At 36.4% G+C, this 12,699-nt stretch overlaps 1 protein-coding gene across 12 annotated transcripts in view; it reads left to right on the top strand.

The window, feature by feature from the left end:
- Positions 1–12,699, top strand: part of DENND1A (DENN domain containing 1A) — a 191,663-nt gene that overhangs the window by 89,525 nt on the left and 89,439 nt on the right. For all 12 annotated transcript variants that reach the window (XR_011089171.1, XR_011089169.1, XR_011089170.1 and 9 more), the window contains 2 exons: positions 5,296–5,396; positions 12,480–12,525. Coding sequence is in view for 9 of the 12 variants with exons in the window: in XM_068657021.1 (XP_068513122.1) it covers positions 5,296–5,396; positions 12,480–12,525 (147 nt within the window). In the remaining 3 variants the exon portion in view is untranslated. The remainder of the gene's footprint in view (positions 1–5,295; positions 5,397–12,479; positions 12,526–12,699) is intronic.

The following is a 12,699-nucleotide window of genomic DNA, read 5'->3' as shown; positions in this document are numbered from 1 at the left end:
ATAAAACAACTGCTTGGCAAAAGACCACCTGCAGGTGGGACCGTGCAGTTGCAGAAATGAGACAGAACTTTCCTTTCCTCCAGTATTCTCTCTCCCATCGTAACTTGCCCTTGCAGCCCCGTCTCAGGAAGGAATGCTGACTGTGTGTGATAAGGGCAGCACCAGGTTGCTTCTCATCAGAGAAAGGTGATGTACATGCAGCCTGATGACTTAAAAACCTTAAAATTTTGAAGTGATACCATGTTTTTGTTAGGCTGCATCTTACTGAGGTGAATTTCTTTACATAATTTTTATATTTTGTAAGTACTGGTACAAAGCAAAAAATGCCATTCTGTCATGAATGGTCTTTTGTACTTGGGCGTTGAGAGGTTGCTACTTCACTTCTTCCATGTCACAGAATGTACTAATACACAACCTCTTCTTTCCTGATTGGTTTCTGACATGTCCGAGGGCTTGGAGGAAAGGAAATTGTGGTTCTTAGGAAAATACAACATATGATCAATAACATTGACTAAACATCCTTGTGATGCAATCTAGCTAAAAGCTTGCACTGTTCTTGTTCTGCAGCAGGCTTACAACTGCTGTTCTAGAGCAATTCTTCCTTCCCAAGAGCTCCATTGCTGGCCCTACAACCTGCTGCCAGCATAGGTTTTCACCTTCATACACAGTTTTTACAACAGCTCTGCTTTCACTGTTTAATTCTTGTGTAACTCAGTCTTCAGCTTTTTGCTGTGTTTTTAGCCCAGCTTAATGCATAATGATCTTACACATGCCTGGAAGGTGGTATTTTGTTTTCCAGTATATATGGCACATCTGCAGCCACGTACTGCATCTGTAACACTGTGCAGTGTCTGTGCATAAGTACAAAGTAGAATACGCTGGAAAATGGTCTATTGTAGTTCAACATTAGTTTATAACTTTTCTGTGTGTGACAAAACCCCTTTGATTAATTTGGTCAAATGAGGCTTTTGAAGTATTCAAGGGAAAACTGCAAAAAGTGAATCAATAACTCAGTGTCTTTCTTAAATAGCTCTCTTTTGCATTCTCTAGCAACAGCTGCGGGATGCTGAGGTAGTGGAACTGATCTTATTTCAAAATGCTGGATTCCTACAGTTCTGACAGTTGGGCATTTCTCAGGCTGCCTTATTATTAAGTGCTTGTTTTCTATATGGCAATCACTAATCAGGTGAGGTCTTGAGCAAATATGCTATTTCTTTTTTTTATGAGCCCTTATCTTGGCAGAGTTGAAGGACAGTAGTGGTGCTTACCCGTGGTAGTATGCTACTTGAATTCATGCCAGATAGCAAGGTGGGAGTACATCTCAAAAATAAGTGACAGGTTCTGCTCAGATGTCTGTAGTGTTGAGCATTATATCTGTTTAATCCTTTCTTGCTGAGTTTTAAAACCAATGGAAGGGAGTTTGGAAGGGGCCTCTTTGGTTTACTGAGCGCGGTTCTCTGCGGCAGCAACCATGTTATATAATAATGCCAGGAAATAATCCATTTGATCCTATAGAAGCAATTCTTAAGTAAGATTTAATTTTTTAAGGAGGGTTGGGTGGTTTTTTTTTCAGACATCTTTTTGATTTGGAGAAGGGAAACTGAAAGCATATAGGACTTAAGAATATAAAGAAAAACTACATTGGGAAAGTAAGCCTTTTTCTTCTGCACATTTTGGAACTAGGCTATACCTTTCATCTAATCTGTGAGAAGGGAGCATATTCTCTGGTAGGAATAATATAAGGATTAGTTGAACCATAATGGGATAGAGATAATAAATCTTTAGCATAAATATAGAATAAATTCAAGATTTTGTGATTTCTAAACCATGCTTGAATTACTCTAATATACTGATATTTACATCCCATATGAACCATAAGCTAATGTTCACCTGCTAATGAAGAAGAAGGACTGAACTGGTACTTGTTCAGATCTTCAAGTACTTGCTAGACCCTGTCTACTTCTGAAGGTATTTTTGCCTTAGGACTTTGTTTCAAACCTAATGCCAATTCTTGCATTTTCTTATTTATGGAAGCACATTGTCAGCGCTGGGATGCTTACAATACTGTTAATTCAATCAGTGCTGAGGAAAGGAGTGGCTGTGTAGCTTCCAGTGTTTGAAACTGCACAAGAAAGCATATTGTTAGATGAAGAAATTACTGCTACAGTTAAGATTTTACATTGGAAAGCTATTTAGAAAGTTGGAAACAAATCATTTTCAGGCCCTTTTGAAGGTAGTGAAGAATGCTTTTATTATTTGAATTATCCGTTTGATAATTAACAGAATAAATTAACAGGGAATTAACAGATTTCTGTAATATCATTAGATGACACCTTGGTGAAGCTGCTCAATACCAAACATGAGGAGAGAGTAATAAAGGACTCAACAAATGATTATGTAGTTTTAATATGAATGACATTATAAATGGTGCTGTTAATCTGAGGTTCATTTGAGAATATTTCAGTCAAATGGGAGTAGTGGGATGCTTTTTTCATTGACTTTCAAAGAATTGAACAGAGTATATTATTTCAGATTGCTTAACGCTTGAAGATGCATAGAAATTAATGGCCAATATCGTAGTTACGAATAGTTCCACTGGAACTAAAAGTGCTTTCAAGGGAGACAAAAATGAAAATCTAAAGGACATTAAAAGTGTCAGACAAGACTGTGCCTCCAGATTTCATCAGTAGCTTTTGAGAGTCTAACGAAATTGTAGCAATGCTTAAATGGGTATTTATCTCAATACAGATGAATGTGTGCAGATGAATATCACTAATTCAAGAAAATGATTGTCAGAATTATCTGTAGTCCAGTTTGGTAGAGGCTGTAAGGCCAAGAAATGGACATAACAGACAAAATAGAAACCAGGAACGCACGCAGATTTTGTTTGCAGTCCTGGTAAGTGAGACAGACATACAGCAAGTGAGCAGCTTTCTATGTAGAGAGGCATCATTACTCCACACCAACATGCAAGTACAGAAGTCTGAAGAAAGGAAGATCAAAATAGTTTCTGGAAAAAGAAACACAAGAAAAGATATACATCATAAGAGTAAGGCATAATTTTAGAAATTTCTGTTTGGGTTTGAAAGTTGGGTGTGATAGCATTCTCCCTTGAAGAAGCTGCAATTCTTGGAGCTATGTTTCTGTGAAAAAAATGGGAACCTGTCACAAAGAAGACTAGAACTAGTGAATGCATAAACAAAGTCTATTAGGAAAGAAAAAATAAGACCTTTGCAAAAGAAATCCTTGCATCAAATCTTAAAAATCTTTTACAATCTAGGTTATCAGTGAATAGGTAATACAGATGATTAGAACTCAAAAACATCATCAGGCAGAGAAATTGTGTATTTTAGCCACAGTAATATGAAGCAGTCTAATATATCTTGGGAAAGTACCAGGTAGAGCTTAAACTTCTGGCTTTTCAATGCAGCAAGGGTGTGTTTATATCTGAAATTTTAGTCCTGTATGGTTTGATGCTTGGCATACTGGGTGTTGGGTTCTGAACGATTTGAAATGATCTGTGTCTATTTTGAGCTGTAAATTGCAAAATCTATTTCTGTTCATTTTTATAGTCACTTTTCTGCTTTTGAAAAACTCCCACTTCTGAAGCTTATACCTCAGCCTCGTTCTTATCTGAACACTGTAGAGTACCACAGTAATTCTCCCCCCAAAATCTGTGTGTCTCGGTGCACTCTCATTGCTTATCCAGACCTGTATTGTTCAGAGGCTAAAATAAGACAAAATATGTGCCTGTCTTCATTTTTTTTTTTTTTTTTTTTTTTTTTTTTTTTTATGACCTGAGTTTTAATAAGAAAACTGGGTTCTGTTACTTACAGAAGTTGCATTGGAATTACATAAAGGCTTTGCTGTTGAGCATAAGCCAGAACAGATCCGGAGCGTGTAGCTGGTTTTCCTTGCCATGGAGCTTTAAGAGACTGTATTAGTGCACACCTTCACATAACCTTCTATAACCTTTGGAGTAAATAATGATTAGCTCATCTAGACTATGAAAATCAATACTAATAAGCTGCTTTTGGATCATCTGCTTTTGGATCTAACTGCATCTAGGATCAATGTCACAACTCGTCTTTGCTCAGTTACATCTCTCTGAAACTTCAGGCCACCACAATGACCTCATTCCTTTAGAATTTGTCTTTTAGGTATTTGTAAGCAGTGTTCCCCCTCCCTATTGTCCAGACAAGCAATAAATGCTTTATTTAATCTTTTTTTCTGTACCTTGAAATAGCTGATAGGTTTTCATTGAGTTTTGTTTTCAAATTAAGTTTTAACAAGTGAGACATGGTGTAGTACTTGCATTGAGTACCATTTGAGATTAAAAGAGACTCAAAACTGCAAAACGCTGTCAGGGTGGATGTGATTGCTTATCACCTCCTTGTCTTTTAGTTTGTGTCTATTTGTATGCTACAATTCATTTTTTATTTGATGTTTTCTAAAGTGTATGCGTTCATACCCTCTTCTTACAGCATATTGACTATAGTTTTAGTAGAGATTTCTTTATTGAGAATTATCACTGTTTTCTTTTTAGTATCCTCAGTGAATATGACAAATATCCTGCTTATCTTCTTTTCAAAATTATTAATTATGGCTTAAAATGGGATTGAGACACAATTTCCTCCAAAGCCCTGTGAAGATTCTCCCCATGGGTAGACTAACACTTGTGTTTGCTATTTATGATCTTTTTAACTCTGTACCTGCTGATGTCAAAATTATTCTTAATGAGTTGTTAAAAATATAACTGAGAAAATCAGTGGATGAAATGATTGGTGAAGGGCAATTAGATAAAAATATCTTCTAAATAATGAAAATGTAAACATTGAATTTGGTATGATATATTCTTAAGAAATGTATGTCAGTGGTATTGTACCTTCCTGAACTCAAATATTTTTCAGGTTGTGTTATAATTTCAGTTCATTTTTATGATACTTAATGGATGGTAATTGCAAGGATCTTTTTGGTTTTTTCTTTACTTTTTTTTTCTTCACTGTGTGTTTTCATTCCCATGTTTACGTTGCTTTATAGAACACTGGGTGTTCTTTTCAGGATTTGTTTGTTGAATGAATCATGTTCTCAGCTGTTTAACTAAGTCAGTCAAATGACAGCCACCATAAACCAGCCATGCTTTGCCCACCCAATCCCCTTTTTAAAGAGGACACTGGATATCGTGTAATAAAGCATGTTGATATAAAAGCAAAATATATTATTTTTTTTATTATAGCCTTAATTTTTTAAGCTTGGTTTTTGTCTTATGATCTTCTTTTAATATGTGTTTTTCAGTTAACTGCCTGCATTCATGGGTCTGCAGCTATGCTCTACCCGATGTTCTGGCAACATGTTTACATCCCTGTTCTGCCCCCACATCTATTGGACTACTGTTGGTAAGGCTATATATATGTGTGTGTATGTGTATAAAACTTAGATTCACAACAGTTTTAACGTTTCTGTATTGCAAGATTTAAGTCCTCTTATGATGCAACTGTTAGTCTGAAAATACATATGTGTATTAAGTAAACAGTGAACATAATAAGTAAAAAAAAAATATTTCCTGGCATTAGGTAATTGTGTATCAGTATGCTGAAATACACTGATGTGAGTGGTTACTATGAAATTCTGCAACTTAGATTTGTGGGAGAAGATATATTTGATCAGAGAGTGCTGATGAACTTTCCTGATACTATTGTAAGGCCACAGCTCATAACTGAAAGGCATTGGCAGTCAGGAACGTCCTCACTGACTGGAAAATAAGTGTTGCACACATCTTTGGAAGAAGTGAGAAGATCCTAGAAACTGCAGGCCATTCAGATTTGTCTCTGTTCATGAAAAAAAAAAAATGAAACACATCTTCATGAGAGCCATTTCTATAGAAAAAGGTCTGGATTCTGAGGCTGTAGTAGGATAATACAAGACACAGGTGGTGTTCGTGGCATAAGCGTGTGATGCAAGGAGACTATGATTCTTCTAAAACGAGTACTTGTTAGTAAGTTTGGCAAAGCAGAGCATAGAAATTAGCAAAAGGCTTTCTGGTGGGGTGTGATGCTCAGTGTGCTTTGGAGCATGAATTGAAACGTAGAAACAGGCCCGCCTCTGCCCTCCCTGGCATTTTATAAAGTCCTCAGAACAAAATGAACTATTGAACTTCAACTGACTCTACCTTACTATATCATATTTTAAGTACATATTTTTAAGCTCTCAGCATGGTGATTTTGGGGGGAGGGGTTGGATTGGGGTGGCTTTTGTAAGAGGGATACTGTTCTGTGTGATGTTTTCTCTGCATTTAAGCAGGAGTAAGGAACCAGCAGGGATAACTAGCATTTTTAAGGGAAGTGCTAGGAGCTGAAACATGTAGGTTTAAAGCAAGCTTGTTCTTCTGCAGATTATTTAAATGTTAAGTATGTGCCTATGTCGAGGATACACGGAAAGGAATCTAAAAACTATTATCTTCTGTAGAAATGAACCTTCAATTTACTCACTGCACAGGAAGGGCAGGTTCTAGTCATTTGCACTGCCAGCAGGTGCCCTTTCTCTGCATAATGGGCTTCACATGTGTAATTAACACATGAAGGCTGCTACTGCCAGTTTTTTCTTCAGGTACATGCTGCTAGGAGTTTTCAGGACAACGATGTGGACCACAAGAGGCTTTTACGCTGGGTTTGAAGATTAGGTATTCATTGACTTTCTGACAAAGCCATGTTAAAAGGGGCTAAGTCCAGATCCCACAGCTGGGAGCAGAGGTGTGCAAAAAGCAAACACTTGGGCAGTGTACCTAAGGAAATAAAGACACGAGTCGCTGAGCTCTGCTGAATGAATTCTTTCATGGTGTAACACCCTGTCCATACAGCAAATGAGCTAGCTAGTGTGTGAAGTATGATTTTAAAACATATAATTATTAGGCTGTAATTGCATGCTCACAAATACAACAGCTGATTACCTTAGCCTGATATGAACTTTAATTGGAGAGGTAGTCTCACACACTAATTGTTTGGATAAATAAATTTAGTAACAATCTGTGTGCCATAAATATATTTCTCAAAATAGAGTCCATTTATTTTGTAACCATGAGAACTTGGAAAGGTGATTTTTGCCTATGAGGACTGAGAAATCAGCTTCATGCTGTCTGTTTTAAGGCAGTATTATTGCTTATCAGTGTCTGCCTCTTAAGGGAAATGACGTGAAATTATTTAAAAACATTAGAGTTTATTTTAATTACTGTCCAGTTGTTTATTTTGAAACTGTGATGTAAGCAATTTAAAATCTGAAATGGAAACAAAATTTAAAGTTCTTCTGTTCTTAAAAATACAAAAAATGATGTTCATTCAGTGGACTTTGCTGTCCATTGGTGCGTATTATTTTATGCTGTTGGTGCTTTTGAGTCTTCTACTCTTTGTGGAAATCAGAAAAGGTTACAAGAACTCAGTATTACTTGTGATCTTTGAAAGGTTTTGAAAAAAAAAAAAGTATATTCCATCTGTGATTATTATCTGTGATATTATTTTAGTAGAACCTTTTTATTTAAAACAAACAAACAAAAAAGCTTCTAAGGTCCCAGCTGATAATACTCCAATTCAGCTCCATGTTTGTGAAATCTGTTGTATTTCTGTGGAAGGACACACATGACAACTCTTGGATCTTCCCAGAACTATGGAAAAGTAGAATAGCTCTCTTCCCAGAGAGTGACAAGGCAATCTTCTTCCCACTTCCCTCTTGAAAGGATTATTTTAAATTTAATATTTATGTTCACCTGCAATCCTTATTCATGTACTGAAAATGCCATGCCATGTGCTAGGGATACTGAGCCAGTTATGGTGGCTCAATACCGCATGCATGCATGTAGGATGACTTCAGCCATCTGATTCTATCATTAAAGGGTGGGGGAATTACTCTGGTTATTATGTGGGCTTCTACCAGAAGTAACAGTACATGTTCTAAGGTGATTAAAACAGTCTTTTATATTAGATAGATTGCTTAGCAGCCAACATTAATATATTCTGAGAGCACCTTCTCAGAGCACCCTGCCATAGCTGCTGAACAAACGTTTCTGTTGGTGCAGTTTTCTCTTTCTCCAGGAATTGTTTTTTTTGTGTGTGTTTTTTTGTTTTTGTTTTTTTTTTTGAAACTCCCATTATCCTGTTTTCTAAATCTGCATGTAGTTCAGTTTGCTCCTTTAAGTAGGTGGAGGGGGTAACTGGAGGGCAAGTACTCCTGCTGCTTGGGAAACAATGATTCCTTCCTCATGAGCCTCTGGGTAGGCATTTTGATTTAGCCTGGTACATCTGTGTACTCACTAAAAGCTCTTGTAGTTGCTCTGTGCAGTCAAGTTTCTAATTTGCATCAATTACCCTGATAAATTTGGGATTGAGTTCTGTTGCATCTCAATGAGTAATCTGAAGAGAAATCTGGAGACTACTTAGAGGGTAAAGTACTATCAGTGTATAAGAGCAACACATTAAGTCAGTGTTTGTATATCAAGACATGAACGTAGTAAATGTGATCTAATCATTTTCCTGGAACAGTGGAGGAAAATGGTGCAAGTCCCTGTGTAGCTATAAACTACGAACCTTCTTGAGATCTGTGGGTTTTACATCACATTTTCTGGTGAATTGCAGTTTTTTTTTTTAAGGTGCGGGAGTTTCGTTGTTGTTGTTGGGGATTTTTATTTTTATTTTCACTTAAGAGGAAGTGTCCCTCTATTTCACCTGCTTCTCTTCCAATTAGTAGTTGCCCACCTCTTGGGAGCATAATTAAGAGGTCTCTAGTTAGCCTAAGGAAACGAATTAAAGAAATTGTAAAAATGCAACTGTAATAAATGGGCAATATATAGCCGTTAAGTCCACAGTATCCATATTCATGCTTATTCATTGCTACTTTAATGATTTGATATTTACCTATATAACTCATTTGATTGTAAATAACCCTGATTGCATTGGGAACCACTGTGGCACAAGAGGAGTAATAGCCTTTCTCTTTGTTCCAGAAGACTTAGGCAGGCTTTTTGTTTAAGCAGTGAATGTGCATAGTAGAAATTGATACTTCTTACTTTTGCACTTAATGGCTATTGCCTGCCATCAAACAGCTTTGAGTAATTAGGAGTTGTGGCTGTAGGAAGCCCCAGGACTGATTAAGCGTAAAGCAGTATGTAAAGACTGGTCTGAAGGTCAGTCCTTAATCTGTCATGGGTCTCAGAAGGATTAGTGATTGTGCAAAGTGTTTCTCCTGTTTATACAAGCAATGTATGTTCCTGAAGTTGACTGGAAAGACCTTAAAAACCATACACCGCGAGCTTGGTAAAAGCTTCTTGAGTATGTCTTCTCTCAGGATCTGAATAGCAGTTGGGAAGAATTATTGTGTGGCCTGAATGGTGAAGGGGAGTGCATGATGTTCTCTTGTACAGTATTGTACCTGAGTATTTAAGTAATGGCATATGATTAACACTTAAAAGTTAATAAAAGCAATTTATGAGGCCTGGCATACATCTTCAACCAAATTGTTTATACATAATGAAAAGTTCTTATAAGAACTATTTTCCTATGGTTTTGTTAACCTTCTTTGTTTACCTTCTACTTTCCCTATCTTCTCTTGTGCATCACAAATGCTATTCATCTTCCACAGCCCTTCGTAGCATGTACCTGGTCTGCTTGTCACCTTCTGTGTCCTGGTGCCATGTCCCAGTGTCCTGTAATCCAGGCCCTATCACCCGTTTATTAAGCATTTCTCGGAGGAATGCTCAGTGTTGTATTTGTGCGCTACCTCATGCCCTTAATGAAATCCATGCAACTATTCATAAAGCTAATGCAAATGTTTGCAAAATAAGTGCATTATTTAACAAATTTCTGCTTCAAAGTTTGCTGGCTCATATTGATCGGGAAAACGTGAGCTATTTTATCATGTTATATATATATATATTATTTATGAATTGGTAAGCTAAACTCACTCTCTAGTGCTATAGCATCAAATTGTTCCTTCTGCTTTCTTCAGTCTGTCCAAGTGTATATACATTGTGTAGCACATTCAGGATCTGGCTGCAATCTTTTAGCATGTAGTAATACAAGTTTAAAGAAATAACAGCTTTGAAAACACTGCTAAAAGTTAGATTACTGTGGCCTTTACGCAGTCCTTGTAATAGCTTTATATGCTGCATTGTCTTTACATGTGATGACTTGCACTAGAAAATTGAAAAGGGAAGTCGTTGCATCCTAAATCGATCCTTGCATCTAAAAGCCTGTCTTGTAGATCCATAAAATCTTACTGGGTGTGCATGGTTTTAAGGGTTTAGGCATTCTCATTGTTTTGTTGATAAACCAAGTGGGTGACAGATGGACATGATAGAGTTAATTAACTTTTACAGAGTCAGATTTTCCTACGCTTGGTGACTGGCTCTGCTTTTGGCCACATTAATAAATGGCTGGCTTTCTGGAATACTGCACTCTTCCTGCTTCCTTTCATTACATTAGCCAAGGTTCCACTAGATGGGACATTTGCAGTCTTAAGACTTCCTGCCGAGGTTCAGACTTTGTATTTTTGAGATTGAAGCTGTCGTGTTCCTGAAACTACTTAATTAGAAACACATTCATTTCAGTGCATACTGGAGGAGTCCTCAACAGCGTAGCCAGGCACACAGGGAAGTTGAGCATTTGTGCAGCTGGCAGCTAAACCAATGGTTTATACTTTGAATGTGAAATTACTGGGTATTTTCTTGCTCCTGGAATGTGGCCATTGGAAATGAAGAGATGTGGGTGAAAGAGATAATGTTTGTCACAAATAAAACATGCAAAATTACAAATAAATACTCCTCAGTTGAGCAGCAATCCATATGTAGTAAGTGTATATCATGTTGTATGGTAAAAATTTGTATCCAAAAACTTGGATGTATGCTCTCGTTCTCACCTGTGGAATTCCCAAGGAAGCCAAGTCTTTAGGACTTGCACCAAGTTAGTTTACAATTCAGCAGTCCCTCTGGGCTAGCACAAAGTGCTTTACTCTGGGTGAAGTTTGGGCAGGGGCATTCTTGCCAGCGTATCCAATTCAGTAAGTTGTAAGGTGATAAGACACCACTTCAGTATCCTACAAATGAATGTGTATGATTCTTTGAAGTTATATATGTTTAAAGTCTTCAAAAAGAAGGGAAAAAAAAGGCGATTTCATCCCTTTCATCCAGAATGTGTAATATAGAGGCTGTTCACATCTCTTGGTACAGCATCCAACAGAAGAACAGTTCTTGGTGGCATATTAATAAACATGCTAATTATTAATGTGCATATCAACAAATAGTACTTTTTGAAAAGTTATTTCTCACCAAATGAGAAGCAGAGTGATTTCTGCTGGTGTGTTGCAGTAGTTCTTACAGCACTGTTCTTCCCTTACTGAACAGTAGGCACCAGTTTATAAAAGCAATATGGAAGATATTTTAATCCAAGGCAGCACAGTGACATTTCTCTCCTTTTTCATCTGAAATTGAAAATGAGCTCTTTGAGCTTCTGTATGCAAAATCAAATGAGGCTCTATTTTAAAAGTTGTGTCTGTCTGTGTGCTTTCAGTTTAACAGGCAGTATATGCCATATTTGCAATTAGCAGCTTTGGCATCCTCTTTGATATGTTCTAATAAGCAATGCAAATATAAGCTTTCCCTGATTAGTTGAGTGGGAGTTCTGTAGTAAGCTTAATATTAGAAATACTGTATATACAAGGATACAACTTTGATTCAGTATTCTTCCTGTGTTATACAGTCCATATTGCTGTTTGCAAACATCACTGAACAGAAGACTGAAAAGATCAGTCTTTCTCTTAGCGTTCTGTTTGATAACAAAAGTATAACACCTGTGTTTGAGGCTACAAATTTGGCATAAGAACTTATTGATATATTTAAGTTTTGTATTTTGAAGAGAATAATGATACCAGAACGTATCACAATAATTCGGGACTTAATCAGAATCTTCCAAAGTCATTTTTATATCCTTGCTTTATAATTTTAAATATTTCAAGATTGATACTAAGTTATTTAAAATGTGCCTGGACCCATAGTCAAAGGATTAAAGCTTGTAGTACTGGCTGCCACATACTTTAAATAAACCACTTAACACTACAACTGGATCAATCTTCCTAAACAATACTGTTTAGAAAAAATCTGTGTATTTCTTAGAAAATTGTAATATTTTTAAGAGACCACAATATTTTAATTTATAGGTATATATTTAATAGCTGCCCTTATGTACCTGTTTTAACTTAGAAATTCTGATGTCAAGAGAAATTTAAGTCTTATGGTAGTGAGAGGATATTGCACAGTAAAACAAGTCTTTCAAATATGGAATAAAATTTTGTTAACATGTGGTTTGTTTATATATATATATATATTTATATATTAAAGTCTAATCCAGTATACCAGTCTCTTCCTGTAGCTGATTTTATAACTCATATGTGTTAATCCATCATTACGAGAATGTAAAGCAAGTTTTTCTTCTACTTTGCAGTGCCCCAATGCCCTACCTCATTGGAATACATTTAAGTTTGATGGAGGTAAGTCTTTCTAAACATTTCTGAAAATATGCGTCATTTTATGATTTAGACCCAATTTCTGCAAATAATTTTACATTCGTTCATATGCTTAAAAATATAATAGTCCCGTTAATTTCTTTAGGAGTGTTCAGATAACTGAAATTAGGTTTACGTGATAGTGTTAAATCTCAAGGG

This window comes from Anas acuta, chromosome 20 (genome assembly GCF_963932015.1).
Source record: "Anas acuta chromosome 20, bAnaAcu1.1, whole genome shotgun sequence".
Lineage (NCBI taxonomy): Eukaryota > Metazoa > Chordata > Aves > Anseriformes > Anatidae > Anas > Anas acuta.
The sequence above is the reverse complement of the archived record's forward strand: the minus strand, read 5'-3'. Positions and strand labels throughout refer to the sequence as shown.